This window comes from Manacus vitellinus, unplaced genomic scaffold (assembly GCF_001715985.3).
Source record: "Manacus vitellinus isolate BGI_N305 unplaced genomic scaffold, ASM171598v3 scaffold_40_pilon, whole genome shotgun sequence".
NCBI lineage: Eukaryota > Metazoa > Chordata > Aves > Passeriformes > Pipridae > Manacus > Manacus vitellinus.
In genome coordinates this window covers 3,426,794-3,443,532 of record NW_021940541.1, presented here as the reverse complement: position 1 = coordinate 3,443,532, position 16,739 = coordinate 3,426,794, and the positions used below count along the sequence as shown (strand labels likewise).

Below are 16,739 nucleotides of genomic sequence, written 5' to 3'. Positions count from 1 at the left end.
TGGGTTGGACTTGGTGATCGATCTCAGAGGTCTTTTCCAACCTAGTTGATTCTGTGGCTTACTCTTCTTATATATGGTGCCTACAATAACTAACTAGATGCTCACAAATAACTGAAATATAGGAAGGCTGAATTGGAAATACAGATGTGAAAAATTGGGAAGGGAAGAACAGCTGGAGGGTATTTCCAGAGCCTTCAAACTTTGGTTGTGGGCATCAGTTTGGCTTTTGGAGAGGCGGGGGTGCGGGATTTTGGAACATCACAGGGGGGCTTCCTGGAAGCGCTGATGGTGTGTGAAGGCTCATCCCGGGTGTTTTCTCTCGCCCTCCCCCCCAGATTGGCAACGAGGAGCAGCAGGAGAAGCTGCTCCGGGAGTGGCTGGACTGCTGCGTGACGGAAGGGGGGGTCCTGGTGGCCATGCAGAAGAGCTCCCGCCGGCGCAACCACCCGCTGGTCACGCAGATGGTGGAGAAGTGGCTCGACCGCTACCGGCAGATCCGGCCCTGCACGTCCCTGTCTGACGGCGAGGAAGACGAGGATGACGACGACGAATGATGGTGATGAATAAAGTGAAAATGAGCCGCGCAGAGTGTCTGACCCGCAGTTGTGCTGTGGCAGTGGGGTGCGGAACCACCCGGGTCTGGGGGATACGTGCTGGGGAAGGATTCTCCGACAGCACGGAGAGAGGATAGAAGCTCATCCTGCTGCCTGGAGAGAGCGAAATGGGCTGGACTCCAGTTTGTATAAAAACACGAAAAAGAAACAAAAAACAGCTAATTTTATTATCAAGACGGAAAAAAAACAAAACCAACCCCATTTTTCTTTCTGACTGACTGTAAATCTGTCTATAAATGTACCGCATGTGGTTGTGTAAGAGGTTGTGTAATAGGAAACGTATACCAGCATCTTAATTATTGCAGAGAAATTTTTCAACTAAGGGCACTTCTGAAAGCACATTTTAGCTGGATGTCTCCTCCCTCTGAGATTCTTTTACAGTAGGACTTGGTCTTCTCCATCACCTTTTAGATACTCTGACACATTTCCCTGAAAGGCCCTTTTCTGTGAAATCTCACTACTGCCCAGGTCAGATTGTGAGAAGGTTTTTTTTGTTGTTGTTTTTGTTTTTGTTTTTGTTTTTTTTTTTGTTTGCACAAAATACCCAGAGCAAGTCATAAACAAAAGTACCTTCATTATTTTACTAATATTTTAGTTATTGCTGTGCCCATATAATAAAGTCTAAACTCTACGGAACCAACTGGAAGAGAAGCTAAATTTTTCATTGAGTGAAATGATTTGTTTCCTGAAAAAGCTTTTTGGGTTTTTTTTCTTCTTTTTTTTTGCTTGTATTTTTTTTTTCTTCTAATAGTTAATAGATTCCTTTCAGTGTAGGTAAGAATATTTATTCAGAGAAGTGACCTAAAAGGTAGGGATTTTATTCCAGTGAGCATACACTAAACAAAAACTGTGTGAAATCTGAGAACTCAAACACAGTTGAGAATCTCCTCATCAGAACTCCCATCTTGCTGTGATACAAGTTATATATACCATTTTATCATTTATTCTTTGATCACTCAAACATTGCTGCAAATGAAAAAACACCTTTTTAAAGGGTTCCTCCTTGATCACTAAATCTAGTGAGAATCCACGTGGCAGTTCTAATTAAAAAGAAGAATCTATGCTCAAATTGTTTAAAAGTACTGTTATATATTTCTCAGTATGTAAACCTGGGAATTTCTTGCATGTTGATTGATGTGGCCATACTTAAACTTATGTAAGTTCCTAAGATTGTAAGTTCAGAGTATATTCTCCAGTAGAAATTTTATTATATTTGATAACTTTAGCCATGTAACCTGTAATGGATAAAGTTTATCTAAAAATCTCACTGAAACACTAAAGGTTAATGCCAGTTTCTACATATACAGTGCAATTCAGGTTGTCTTGAAAAGCACTTTTGATGGTGTGGTGGTTGAGTAAGAAATTTTGCAGTAGATGAAATTGTTTTAATTAGAATTTGGAAAGAAGCCCCATAGCACATATTTTTATGTATTTCAGAGCTATGGAAACCCTGAGGAACTTGCTGCTTTTTCTTCCAAATGCTGCTTAGATGGTGTTGAAACGTGCACAACTCCTGCAGAAACTTGGTGACGACACCGAAAGTATAGAAATAATGAAGTACTGTATTAACTTAGCAATTATCCCGTCCCAGATTCCACTGAGGTTTATTATGTCTTCACCTTTTTTTGGCCATTAGATCTCTGGTTGGTGCATGCCCAGATTTCCAGGTGAAGGGATGCTTCTCTGCCATGTCCCTGTGGGTGACCTGAACTCACGTGGCAGACTGACGATACTACAGAGGTTCTTCACGAGCATATGGTTCAAGTTTCCTTTCTAAATGGGGATTTTTTGGGTCCTTTTTCTTACCTTGCAGTGAAATCCTTTTATACCTTGTCTAGCTGAGGACATAAAGCCTTTGTGTCAGGGGAGCTGAATGCAGGGCAAGCTGGGATGAGGATTTCCGTGCCCTGAGCTGGTCTGCATCCTGTGGTGACATGGTTTGTGTCGTGATGTGGCCATGGATGTCCTAATTCAGGACTGAGCATGTCAGCTTTAGAAGACCAGCTCCTGTAAATTCAGATCCCAGCCTGCCCAGGACCAGCTGCCCTGTGCAGCCCACCATATAATGGACACAAGGATAAGCTCCTGACTCTGTAGGCTGCTCTGAGGATGCTGTGCTGTTTTCACCTCCCCCTCCCTGCTTTTCACAGTGCTGTTCCATTTAGGGAAGTGGAGCTTCCTTGTCACAGGGGGAGAATAAGCAATGTGAAAATCTACCTTGAGCCAAACTGGCCGAGCACTCCTGCCCTCCTCTCCTGTTGCTGTCCATGGGCTGTGGCCTGATGATCCCTGTCCCCCAGCACTTCCCCACATCCAGTGGGATTCCCTGTTCAGTCAGTTCAGCTGTTCCTCAGACGCATGCACCGATATTTATCAAGTCCTGGCCTGAGAGGACGGTCCTGGTACTTTGAAGCCCTTGGCTTCCTTGATCATTATTGTTTGTTCTGATGTGCTGTACAATGGTATGTTCAGGTTCACGTGCTTCACAGGCCGTTTGGGAACTGGTGAAGTGTCTTTTTTTTTTTTCCAGAATCAAAGTAATCCAAACCTCATGTACCTGTAGATTAAAAGAGCTGCAACCCCCTGCTTTTGCTCGCACCGCAGTCAGTGTGTCAGTGGCTCCTCCAATCACACACTTCAAAGTTTACAGACACTGAGGTTAATCTGCAAACGCTCCCCTGCAGCTTGTTGGCAAGTTCTGCTCTCTCAGCCAAGTACATACATAAAATGTTGGGTTTCTCAGTGTTACTTTCCTCATACTAAGGCTCGCAGCAGCAGCAACACACGCTTTCCTAGCACAGAACTTGGCTTCTCCTTGCTACCTCCTTTTCAGCTGGTTGGGTTTTATTTTTTTTTCTGGTTTTATTTATGAATTCCTCAGTGAAAAATCCCTGTATTTCTTTTGTTTTTAATATATTAAAATTTAGTAATTCTGGATTCTTCCAAAGTTCTGCTGCATGGCTTATGGCAAATACTCCCGGTTGTGTTTCCTCCATTAACCACGTCAGTTTGTGTGTGTTTGGAGACCCTTGTTTAATTTCTGCTTTCCCCTTCACCTCCCCTCCATACAGTAACTTCTCTTATCCCCCCCCTTTTTTTTTTTTTTTTAGGTTTTAGTGTTTGACACCTTCAAGCTGCTTGTTTTACACTGCTCTGACATCCATAGAGTTCTCCCTGGAGAAGGAGTGGATTCTCCCAGGAGAGTCTCCCTTCCCACCTTCTCTGTGAGCAGGATACCAGCAAAGCAACAGCACAAATCTTCAGCAGTAACTGTTTATCTCCCTTTTCTCTGCCCAATAATTTTCCTTTGGAGAGCTGCAGTTTCCTGGTGCTTTGGCATATCCCAATTGTGACGATACTCTTCCCTTTCCAGTTCCATGGATCTGATCTCTGTGCATTTTCCTGGTGTTCTCACTGCAGGCACTTGTAACCCTTGGGATCGCTTAATCTCTGCTCCTCTTGAGCTTGTAGCACTTAAATCCTTGGTTTTGGTTGAGAGGGAAGTCTGGGTGTTAATGAAAATTCCAGCATTTTCTGAGCTGAGCCTCTCGCTGTCCCTCTGCAGAGTCCACTCCTGGCACATGAATTCCTGTGGTGCAGGGAAGTACCAGCACCATCTGGGATGTGGCTCTTATTGAAAATTAACTACCACAGCTCGTTTATTTTTAAAACAACTCTAAACCTTAACATCAATTCAGTGTTTTCCTCTTGGTTTTGATGGTCATTTCAGTGCTTCCCAAATACCTCCCTGCACCTGACCTGTTTTATCCTGGTGTCTCAGGGAGGTCATGGATAATTCACTGCTGGGCCATGTTGAGCACTGACAGAGAGCTGTCACTCCTCTGTAACAGGTGACCTCTTTTTTGGACAGTCTGAAGATGGTAATTAGTTTTCAGTTTAATTTAAAGCAAACACAATACAGAGTTTTTTTAAACTTGGACACTTTTGATTTCAGCTTTTTTAGTCCCTTTCCAGACCAAACTCTTTGCCCCATTTAATTCCATGTGTGCAGAACTCAGGCACAAGGGGAAAGGAGGGGTGGAAACAAGAACAGGCCTTTTGCCCAGTGAGGCTCAAAGCCACCAGCACCTCTCAAGCATGTTTTTGGGTTTATTCTCTAGTGGTTTGTTAATGCTTCAGTTCTTGAATACGTACAAAAGATGTTTGAGGTGTAGCTGCCTTCGTAGCTGAGTGGAAACCACAGTGATACTTTTCTACGGAGGTTGCCCATTACCATAAAGAGTCTGAGGTGGAAAGGACCTTCCCTTCCTTCCCATTGCTTTTAAATACTCACAACGTGTGACCAGACTTACATTTCTGTACCTTTGGGCACTCTCAGTGTCTTCAAGCCCCAGGTTGCAGCGAGAGCTCTTGCCTTCCAGAAATTATAGAAATTTTATCACTTTTTTATTGAAAACTGCACTGAACGCTAAATGTCCACCTTTACAATAAACAAATACAGTAACGGTAACACACTAAAACAAAACATACTGATAGCCATTGGTTTCTTTTTTGTCTGTTTGGGACAGCTCAAGATTTCTTTTTTTTCTTTTTTCTTTTTTTTTTTTGTCACAGAAACAGGAATGTACCCATACAAAGGCTCAAAACAGGCCATCTTTAAAAACAAAAAGGCGATGATTCACAAAAGACTATGAATATAACATGTAACTAGTTGATACAAATCTAATAGGATTTGTTAAAATCAGTCACATCTAATAACACATCTTGAAGTGTTCTTGTATAAAATATCACGTGAAGAAAAGAAGACTTTTATCAATGTCTAAAAAAGTGGATTTTGTTCATAGACAGTCTGACAAGTTACCATAAAAAGTGTTTCCTGAGACATAAGGAAATGCAACATTATTCTTGAACCCTTTCCAGCTCAAGACTTTTTCCACTTGATAAAATAGCTGCAGATTTAAAACTGAGAAAATATATTTGAGTACAAATAGTGTGTGAAACTTAATACTTTCTTCTTTTTTTTTTCTTTATTTTTTCTTTTTTTTTTCTTTTATTTTTCTTGCATCATTGCAGGGCGTAGGTGGATGCACAGCTACTTTATTCAGTGTATTGGGCAGAGAAGAGACTGGCAGTTTGGTTTTTCCTTAGCCTGGGAGGGCAGTGGCTGTTGCCAGGAGCCCTTTCTGCCCTCCCCATCCCACGGATCCCGGCTGGAATGGCTAGAACTTAAACCTGGCAGGAGAACTTCTGTTACACGGCACTGGCCCTGTGAGACTGCAAAAAAAAAAGGAATAGTAGCAGTAGTATTTTTCTTTTTTTTTCTTCCACTTCTAAGCCAGGACTGCTGCCTCCTGTTAGGAGAGGTACCAGACACAAGAGTAAGGAAAGGGCTAAAGCCACATAATGGTTTCCTTTTACATTAACTCTGTAAAGATGGCTTAATTCAATGGTCTGAGCACAGTGCAGGAGCCCTGTCCTTCCCAAGGAATTGAGGGGGGGAAAAAAAAAATCTATTTTTATTCATGTGATTGATGCACAGATGAAGGAAACTCAACACACAATAACAGAAGTTGCTCATTAATGTATCACATCCTAGTTTTCAGCGCTGCAGTAAGAGGTGACTTCTCCAGGGCTTCTCCCCAGTCTTGGCTGCTGTCGCTTTGTCGGGAACACTGGAACACCAATGATGCGTCTGTCCAAAATCAACATTACAAATTTCGTATCAAATTCTTCTTTTTTTTTCTAGTTCATGTATAACTTCTTTTCCAATGTCTCTTGGTCCTAAGTTTTTTGAATGGTTTTTAAATTATCTGCTATTGCTCGTTGGGATGTTCCCTGTTGTCCCCGTGTTTTGTGGGCTGGTTGGGGGATGGAGCTTGGGACGGATGTGCCACTGTGGGAAGGTTGTGAGTGACGGGGATGCCTCCGGGGATGATGCCCTCCATAGCTGCCGGTATTCCTCCTGGTGCGACGCTGACCATCCCGGGGGGGTACCTGGGACAAGGGACAGAGAGAGGCAGGTGTGTCACGGCAGAGCTTGGCATGCGCGGATCACCCGACGCCCAGCGCGGAGACCGCGGAGACAACAAGCAACAAAGAGATCCCACCTCCCCTCTAGAGCCACCTTGGGTTTTCCTTTACGTTACAAGGGAGAGCTCAGAGTTACACCTTAAAAAGGGGTGCTGTGCCTTGGGTAAGTGTCCTCTGCTACGACAGCAGTGCTGTGGCTTGTTCTGAACCTTCCAACGGCTGCTGAACCACAGGGAGACTTTTCTCCCTCGAAAAATTGGGTAAGGAGACATCTGCAATGCTCTTTGCTGACTCAGTCATCCCTCTGTGGGAATGCCCTTGAACACCTACACCTGTTTTGTGTGGAAGGTGAGCTGCATCTTCCTCATGTAACAGAAAGCACAGCTGAAAGCTGGGGTCAGATCTAGTCCATCTTGCTTTCCAGGAGCAGGAGGAGTTAAGCGTATTCCAAGAAACAATACTGAGTTGGAGAACAGAGAACCATTTCTTGAGCTGCCCAAGATAAGATGTGATATGGGGGCAAGGAGGCCAAAACCCTCTGGAGCTTTGTGGACATGTGGGGCCTGAGAGGCCCCCACCACAGCACTTCCCTGCTACTCCCGTTGCCTTAGGCAAAGGTGGAACAGGAATGTAGGAGAGGAAGGGAGGTTTTACCTGCTGGTGAAGGTAAAGCTTACAGGGGAGCTGTGGATCCTGAGCAGCTTAGCCAGGATGAAGCTCCCTGCAGAGACTGAGGTTAAGCTGGGAAGCCGAGGCTTGTGCTCAGGTAGTGGCACTGCCCTCGTGTTTCGGAGCAGGCAGCAGCAGGACCAGGGGGATACTTCCTCCAGGTCTGGATGTTCTGGTCAGAGTGAGTGCTCATTGCTTGTGGCCTGAATGGCACAGGAGTTGCCTGGGGCCTTGGGGCTCTGCTGCGGGATTAACTCCTGCCTGACTCCGCCTGTGGCATGACCTGATGTGCCCCACGGGGTTTTTTTTGTATCTCAGAGTATTTTTGGCAATGGCTGCCCATGCTCCAGTTCAGTCCTTATGCCTAATGTCTCCTACCAGCATGCTTGGAGCCATCTGAAACAGAGCAGTAAGTAACCCTTAATCTCGGATTTAGGTGGAAATTAGGTCACCTGACTAGAGCCCTATATTTGGAGCTTTTTCCCTGGCTCATTAACCCATAAGTTGGGCCAGGCTCACAGCAGTCGGTGCATGGACAGGAGCACAGAGCACATCTGCAGATGCCTCTGCAGTTTAGAAGCCACGTCCAGCTTGTGGAGGGGTCTGGGGGGTCCTCCCACTTCCAGAGAACTGTGCAATGACTCCTGGCCTGCCAGGATGCAGGCTCTGGAACAGGGAGGCTTTATACACCCGTGGTTGCATCACGCAGCATCCCCAGCGGTGTGAGAGCTGGTCCTCCAGGAGAGGTAACAGCACCAGGTGTCACCCGGGATTCCACTGTCGCTGTACAGCTGGGATCCCAAATTTGCTGCTGCCGGCGGCGCCGGGTGCTCCTGTTCTCCCACTTACCTGTACGTGGCACCATTGAGCTCGGGATGAATCGCCTGCTGGTCTATTACTGACCACGGAGCCGTTGTGACAAAGAATTCCTTATTCACACAGTTCCTTAGGCTTTCTGGGATGCGCCCTGGAGTTGGGGATAAAGGTAAGCCTGTGTCAGGCGGGTCCCAGCCTTATCACCTTCTAATAAACTATAATTTTTATAATTTCTCTATATTTCTTAGCATAAAGGATGGGGGGGGGCGGGAAATCTCATATTGCTTGTTTCAGGAGGATATTTTGGCTGTCCTGAGGTGCAAGGTTGGATACCGGTTTCCCATCCTCAGTCTCAATTCTGTGCTTTGAGGAAAGCTGTTCCCTTGAGCTCACTGCTTTGGAAGCAGACAGGAAGCTGTGCCTTCCACCTTCACAAGGAGGCCAACTTTTAGGACAAGAGAACCACCCATTTGCTGGAATATTGTACCCACCACCTTGGAGCAAGCTCAGTTACAGCAAAAGTTGGCACAGGTGCTTGGAATTTGGTTTTGGAATGCAGTGGCTGTGGTCTGCACCACTCTGGGGGTTAGCACCAGCACTGAGCAGATTCCCTGCTTCCATGTCCCTTTCTCTCCAGTCACAGATACCAGTCCTTGTCCCATTCATTAAAAATAAACAAACCTCAAAACCCCACCAAAAACCCTCACCCAACCACGAACATCCCCAATGACAGGAAAGTAAAGTTTGCTTTCTCAGCTCTTTTGCAGGGAAGTAAATTGGGGGTCAGATCCCTTTCCCAGTCCCCTGCTGGGACACAGGCAGGGTGAAGCCCTGTCTCTTCCCCTCCCAGCTCCCATTCCAGGCACACACAGGAGCCAAGCCCAGCATCCCTCCGTGCCAGGTACCTGTGATCGCGCGTCGGATTTCGGTAGCAGCAGCTTCTCTCATCTCTAGTGACGCCTGCTCGCTGTACCAGGCCGTGTGGGGAGTACAGATGAGATTGGGAGCATCTTTCAACGGGCCTTGAGCAAAACTGGGGGCAGGGGGAAAGAGAGGAAAGATTAATCAATGTTTAAAGAGAGAATAAAAGATGTTACGAACAGCAAGAGGCTCGTGGCCTGCCCCCTGCAGATGCAACACTCCTTCCAAGGCCAGGCTGGATGGGGCTTGGAGCAACCTGGTCTGATGGGAGGTGTCCCTTGCTGTGGCAAAAGGGTTGGAACTGGATGATCTTTAAGGTCCCTTCCATCCCAAATCATTCCATGATTCCCTGGCCCTTCACCTGCAGCACCCAGGCTGGAGGAGCCTGACAGGGTTGTGCCAGCCATGTGCCAAACGGCCATGGAAGCACCAGGGAAGAAGGACAGCTCCTGTTAAGGGCTCACACTGAAAATGCATCAAAAGAGAGCCAACAGAGATCAAAAATCAACCCATGGGGAGGCTGGTCTTTATGCTCCAACAGAGTAAATGCTTGGGGGTGTCTGCAGCAGTGTGGGGACACAGGGACGGGCCGTGAGTCACCCAGCCTAGGGTGGGAGAGGGCAGACAAGGGGTTCCTCCTGTGGAGGAGCACACTTTCTGTACTTAAAATCTTTCTGTGGTGGCAGCAGCTGCACTCCCAGTTACAACCAGCCCCTGGGGCTGTGTGCAAAGGGGCTGTGGCACACGGTGGGTGCTGGGTACCCCGTCCATGCCACGGCAGTGACCCCAACCCAAGGGCAGGCGCAGTAAAGCCGGAGCTTTACCTGAAGGGTTCGGACTCGTGCACGTCGAGCGCAGCCCCTCGTATCCGTCCCTCCTTCAGGGCTTGAGTTAAGGCCTTCTCGTCCACCAGCCCCCCGCGCGCCGTGTTCACCAGGAACGCTCCCTGCCTCATCTGCCGGGAGAGACGGAGTGAGCTGGGAGCAGTGACCCCATCCTAAGCCCTGGGGTGCTGCCTCCAGCCGGGACAGCATCCTGCTTTTCGTGCCAAGCGACTGTGCTCCAGCCCCAGGGCAACCTCCATCCCAGTGCACGTGGGTTTTCTATGGGAAGTCCATCTTGTGTTGGCAAACAAACCCCACTGTTGCCATCACCTCCGCACCATGGGCATAGGGCTCACCCCCCCTAAACATAGTGTGGAGACAGAGCTGGGTGCCAACAGCTATTTTGGAGGTGCCCACAGGCACTGAGGCGCTGTCTCGCTCTGGGAGCAGAGGAATCCATGGCCAGCACTGGCGCTCAGGCCGTGCCCACCACAGAGCCCCCCGTGGCCGTGCACATGGGGTGAGTTACCTGTTTGATCGTGAAGTCGTTGATAAGGTGGTGGTTGTGTTCGTTAAGGTTACAGTGCAAGGAGACACAGTCGCTCTGGTAGAGCAGGTCCTGGAGGGTGTAGACCCGCTGGACCCCCAGGGACCGCTCGATCCCGTCCTGCAGGTACGGGTCGTAGAAGATCACGTTGAAGCCGAAGGCCTTGGCCCGGACCGCGACCGCCTGCGCAGTGCGACCTGTGGGCAGAGGAGAGACAGCGTGACTTACCTGAGTCCCAGCTTCCCTCCACCCTCCAGCAGGACTGCCATCGGGGTCCCCTGGGACCACCTGGACTCCCCAGACAGCCCCTGGATGGATGTTGGCTGGAGGGCAAAGCCATGCCCTTTGCGCAGGGAGGGCTGTGCTCGGCTCTAGCAAATGTGAGATGCTTCTGTTAAAATTTTTGGGGCCATCAGACCCCTGCCAGCTTATGGCCGTTCCAACATGGGGCACCATCCACGGACACGCAGGGCTGGTGGGGAAAACCCAATGTGCAGCTCTGGACATCAGTCCTCTGTTGGGTTGTGTCTACCAAAAAAAGCCTGAAAAGGAAAGGAAAAAAGTGCGTCCTTTTTTAGGCAACTTGTTTGTGGTAGGGCTGTCAGACCCTGGTAAAGGGCTGGTTGATTGGGCATAACTGTCATGGCTTGGAAGTGAAAGGCTGCTATGCCTGCTGTGCTGGGGAGAGATGTCTGCAGCATTGCTGGAGACTTCCCTGCCTGCTCCCACCAGGACCTCCGTGTGCCCGGTGTGCCAAGCCTCCATTATTTCTCTATCTGTTAATTTTTCCAGGTAGGAGCAGTGTGGAGCCCAGCCCATGTCTAGTCAGTGGTGCACAGCACCATCCCCCCATGTTTGCACACACCTGAATCCATCCCAGTGCTCTGGAGATCTGTGGTTGACCAGAGGACATCACCTGGGTGTCTGGATGGACATCCAGCTGGGAGCACATAGCCCTGCCAGACAGACCTGTGCTAACCTGGATCTCCTGCTCTAACCTCACCCACCCTGCCTCAGCTTCCCCAGTTAAACATGTTCATACGAGCTTTTTGCATTAATTAGCTGATGCTGAAATTCTACAGCTATGGGTGAACTTAAGAAAAAAACTGTTTTACACAGCCCTGCCACTGTGCAGGGCAGAGTGGCTCGGGAAGGGCTGGGTTGGTGCAGCTGTGGCTCAGGGATGGGGTTTTTGGGGAAGAGAACAGCAGCACTACCAGGTGTGGTCCCTCTTGGGGCACTACTGGGTTTCACCAGCGCTCCTCCAAAGATCCAACCACAGCTCACAAACAGCCCCAAAAAATCAGGGTGGGATGTTCTCCCTACTTCACGCCGATCCACTGTGGTGGTTCTGTTTTTGGAAATGCACATCTTTGAGTCCTGCCCAGGGCAGTGACCCACACCCCGCCCAGGCAGCCCCTGGCCCACGTACCGAAGCCGATGAGGCCGAGCGTCTCCCCCCGGATGCGGGCGGCGCCCGAGGCCACCTCCCGGATCTGCTCCACGCTCTGCACCCGCGTGCCCTCCCGCAGCGCCTGGTACAGCCACGTGTTCCGGCGGTACAGGTTGAGCACGTGGCACACGGTGGAGTCGGCCGTCTCCTCCACGGCCGCCGACGGGATGTTGCAGACGGCGATTCCTGGGGAAGCAACACACAAATTACAGCCATGGCCCAGCGAGGCAGGGAGAGGGCTCCAGGCTTCACCCCCACACTGCCCAACCAGCCCATCGTTCTGAGCATTTGGAGTAATGTTTTCCAAGGATGTGCATGGTTTAGGTGTAGCAGCCTGAAATCTCTGCAAAAACCACCAGTGATGCTCAGGGGTCCCCTACACCCCCGTGTATGTCTAGAGGAAGGAGTCTCAGTTACCCAGGATTAACTCCAGCAGCCAAAGGCTTGTGTTGCAACAGAAAGTCTTATTCTTGTTTACTTCCATCTACCTTCAAGGTGACTTAAATCATGCTGGCAGAATTCACTCCCTTTCCACAATAAGATTGTCCCCCCATTAAATTATTTAGAGGGCAATAGCTTGGTGCCCTGGAGCAGGATGGTGCCCAGCTTGGTGAGGTAGGACCAGCTTTCCCTTTCCCTTCCACCAACACCCACCAAACAGTGGCCTCGAAACACCCCATGGCAAGACCTGAGGTGACACCACCACCATGGCACCACTAGCCAGCCTCTGCCCGCCCCAAACACCCACCCATGCTCCTGCAGGAAGAACTGATTGCTCCTGCCATGAAATCTGGAGACTTTCCCAAAATCTGGGAAGCACAGGAAGCACAGTCACGCTGGAACAGCTCTCCCAACCCAGCGCTGCCACTGCACACATCTGCTGCCCTGGCCTCAAGGACAGACCTATTCTTCCTTTGCCACAAAAGGTTTATGTTAAGCCACCATGTCCCACTCGGAGCTAAGAGGATGAAGTTCCCTGAAAAATGCCTCCCTGGTCATTGCCCTGGCTCAGTAAGGGGTGCAAGGCTGTGCTTAATTTCACACCTATTTAGCAGAGCAGTTAAGCACATGCTTATACCTGGCCAGATTCCACATGATTTAAACACACCTTAAAGATGCATGTGTATTTAAGTGCTTTAATGGAGCCTTTGAGTAGAAACCATGAAAAAGTAGGAGATAAATGCAGAGTAAGATATTCAGAAAATCCTCTTCCACTGTGAGGAGCACTAATTCAAAATCCAAAATCTGTTTCTCATCCCCATATCCCTGCTCCCAGGAGCTGCTTTTCTGTTTCTGAACCTGCTTTCCACCCTGTGGCTGTTTGAAAGACCTGTGGAAACTGGGAGAAAAACTGACTGACTCTACAGGGTGGAAAAAACCCCAGTGATCAATCCCTGAAATCACTGTTTGCCTCCTCTGCCCTTCAGGTGACAGGACAGGATGCTCCAGACACCATGAGCTCGTAAAGCTGTCTCATTTTACATTCCCATGTCTTCCAAAAAGGGAACTTTTGATTTGTGTCAGGGATGTGAGTGTAGCCCAGAAGCCACACTGCCCACCTGCCTGAGTCCCTAATGGAGGGAGAACGAGGGTTTCCCAAGAAAATCACACATCTGAGTACCACCTGAACTGCTCCTGCCTGTCTGTAGGCAGAGGCCGTGGTTGCTCCCAGAGGGAGAGAAAAGAGAAGGTGGCTGGAGGGTGATGGGCAGCTCAGGCAGCGCTCCCTGTCAGCCACAGGTCCCTCCACCACCCTGCCAGCACTCAGAATCATAGAATCACAGAATGGTTTGGGTTGGAAGGGACCTCAAACACCATCTTATTCCACCCCTGCCATGGTCACGGACACTTTCCACTGGACCAGGTTGCTCCAATTCATGTCCAACCTGGCCTGGAACACTTCCAGGGATGGGGCAGCCACAGCTTCTCTGGGCAACCTGTGCCAGGGCCTCACCAACTCTCACAGGGAAGATTTTTTCCTACTGTCTCATCTAAATTTACTCTCTTTCAGTTTGAAGCCCTTGCCACTTGTCCTGTCACTCCATACCCTTGTAAACAGTCTCTCTCCATCTTTCCTGAAGGCTCCCTGCAGGTACTGAAAGGCCACAGTTAGGTCACCCCAAAGCCTGCACTTCTCCAGGCTGAACAATCCCAATTCTCTCAGCCCTTCCTCACAGCAGAGGTGCTCCAGCCCTCTTGGCACCTTAGTGGCCTCCTCTGGACTCGCTCCAACAGCTCCACATCCTTCCTGTGCTGGGGACCCCAGAGCTGGAGGTCAAGTCCAGCCCTGTCCCCTTGTGAGGGACCAGCACTCACAGAGCTGGAGGACATTGGGCTGCCTTTCCCACGAGCTCCTTACACTGGTATTTGCTCTTGTGCCCCATAAACACCCACAGAGGGTGGTTCAACCCCAGCATCTTGTTCTGGGGGTGTGTTTTAAGGGGTCCAGACTGGCCCCCCAGCCCCGTCAGCGCGGTGGCCGCTGCATCGTGTTTAGACACCGGTCATTTATTGACTGTGCAGCTTAAAATCCACCTTATGGAAAGCAATACCAATTAAACTTTACGCTACATTTGTGGGGAGTCATTACATTTTCTACTTGAAGCCACATCATTTGGCCACCCAATTTGCCAAGTATAAAAAGAAGGATTATGCTGCAGTATCCCATTACTTTATTCTTTATATCTTTCTTTTCCTGATGTTCAAAGCCTCAGAACATTGCTATAATGGATAATAACAATAAGAGTTAAAAACATGAAGAAACCATTACACTGGGAAGACACTGTTCTCCTCTTGAAAAAAAGAAAACAATTCACTATATTGAGAATTGCTTTTTTAGGAATGACTATTTGAGACTCTCTTATCGCAATTATCTCTGGAAAACGGCTCAGGTGAAATAGCTGTTATTCTTCACTTCCCCAGAGATAACCTTTAATACAACATATCCCAAACACGATTGCAGGGCTGCTCGACAGACTGAATCTGGGAATCAGATGATCAAAACCCGTTGTAACTCAGCTGCTAAAATCAAGGATACACTTCAGCTCCGTGCAGCCAGTTTGAAAATTGGGTGGCCCTGTCTGACCACGTGACCCTCCATATTTTGGCAGTCCATGCAACACGGACCCACATAAAATGCCTTTTTCAAGTTCCTGAGGCACCTCTGATGAGATGGCAAAGGAGGCAGCAACAACCCAACACACAGTTCCTGCTCCACCATCCGACACGGCACCTTCCCAGAGGAGTGGGCATGACTCAGAGATCAGATCAAGAGGCTAATCTTGCTTAACAAAACATAATAAAACACCCTTCCTCCAATTTTTCCAAGGCTGTATCAACTCTCCTGTGCCAGAAATAGAACTGCCACACAAATATCTGTCAGTAGAAGGGGGCACCTGGAAACAGGGACAGAGTAGGAACGAGGGACTTGGATGGGGCCATTTTAAACACAGCATGAGCCTAAAAGCTGCCTTCTAAAGCTGCACCACTTTGTTTACTTCATGGTCAGTTTTCTTGTTATTCTCTAGGTGCAAAAAAATTTAAGCTGCACTTGTAATTTTAGGGGCTGAATCAACCTCTTTCGGAGGGGTTGAACAACCTCTGGGAGGCCCTGCCTTGAACTCTGCTGTGCCAGCACAGTCCCACAGGAGCAGCAGGTGCTTGTGCTGATTTTGAAGACCTGGAAGGACACGGGAAGGAAGGAGGGCGCAGAGCTGAGACCTACCGAGCTCCCCTGCAGCCTTGATGTCGATGTTGTCGTAGCCGCTGCCTATTCGAACAATGACCCGTAAGGCCTTGAACTTCTCCAGGTCCTCCCGGGTCAGAGTGATGGTGTGGTACATCATCGCCCCCACAGCCTCATTTAATACCTGCAACACAACAGAGAGGTCAGGAGCCACCAGGACACGCCTGGCAGGGGCACCTGCAGCCCCTGGAATCAGGAATAAGACACAGGGAATTGTACATCTTTACTGCTGATCTACTGTCAGACTCCAGACAGCACTTCCCACTGTCACCAAAACCATCAGGGGTGTGACCCACCAACACCGAGGTCCTTCCTGCTGGGAATGGATTTGATGAATATCTGAAAATTATGACGCTACATCTGAGTAGAGCAGGCAGAGGAACACCGAGCCTGCTCTGCTGCTCATCTGGACCCTTTTCCATGTGGTTATCTGCTGGTCCCTCTGCTTCCAACCAGCAGTAATTCTGCTTTTAACAAGGAATCAGGTTTTGCAGCAATGTCTGTTGGTTGAACATGACTGTGTGTCACTCACCACACCTCAACCTCCTTTTGCATGTCAGCAGTTCAGACACCCATCACACTGCTCACATCAACCTTTTCTGTCTGTTTTCAAAAGGACCTGAAAAGCTCTGTGTGAGGCTGAACAGTCACACAGGGCTGTGCTTTGTCCCCTTCAGTGAAGATTCAGACCTTCATTGGTGCTCACCATAAGTTACCTCAGTGCTCTGGAAACCCAAGACCTACCCAAACCCTCCAAGACTGGTTCACCTATCAATGTCTCACAGAAACCTCCATCCTCCTTCTCCCACATTTAATATCTGCAAAATCAGCACTGATTCTATTTGTGTCCCTCTTTCCCAGATCATGGAAGTGACATCTGATCACTTCAAACCTCATTTGAGTTATCTAAATGTGCACAAAGAATACTTTTAAGAGAAGTATTTACAGGTAGTTGAGGTTCCAAGAAGGAACACTCATCCACACTGCACAGATCTTCCTGAATGATGTTCAAACCTCCCCCACTCCCCGCTGGGGAGGGATGAGCTGCTGGAGGTGCACCCAGCACCTGAAGAGACCCACCAGCTGCAGGTGGGATGGTGTCACCAAAGCCACAGCAACAGCACCACAGACTTCAATAAGCATGAGAAATGTTAATAAT

The 16,739-nt window shown here is 48.7% G+C and overlaps 2 protein-coding genes across 5 annotated transcripts in view; one reads left to right on the top strand and one right to left on the bottom strand.

Annotated features, from left to right (window-relative positions):
• ZRANB1 (zinc finger RANBP2-type containing 1) overlaps positions 1–3,212 on the top strand; it is a 41,730-nt gene extending 38,518 nt beyond the window's left edge. For both annotated transcript variants that reach the window (XM_018078442.2, XM_018078443.2), the window contains exon 11: positions 336–3,212. In XM_018078442.2, coding sequence (XP_017933931.1) covers positions 336–554 — 219 coding nt within the window. In that variant the 3' untranslated portion in view covers positions 555–3,212. The remainder of the gene's footprint in view (positions 1–335) is intronic.
• Positions 3,213–4,993: 1,781 nt separating this feature from the next.
• CTBP2 (C-terminal binding protein 2) overlaps positions 4,994–16,739 on the bottom strand; it is a 70,124-nt gene continuing 58,378 nt past the window's right edge. For all 3 annotated transcript variants that reach the window (XM_008928503.3, XM_018078444.2, XM_018078445.2), the window contains 7 exons: positions 15,560–15,704; positions 11,815–12,021; positions 10,365–10,579; positions 9,836–9,966; positions 8,996–9,123; positions 8,124–8,241; positions 4,994–6,569 (listed from right to left, as the gene is read on the bottom strand). In XM_008928503.3, the coding sequence (XP_008926751.2) occupies positions 6,389–6,569; positions 8,124–8,241; positions 8,996–9,123; positions 9,836–9,966; positions 10,365–10,579; positions 11,815–12,021; positions 15,560–15,704 (1,125 nt within the window). In that variant the 3' untranslated portion in view covers positions 4,994–6,388. The remainder of the gene's footprint in view (positions 6,570–8,123; positions 8,242–8,995; positions 9,124–9,835; positions 9,967–10,364; positions 10,580–11,814; positions 12,022–15,559; positions 15,705–16,739) is intronic.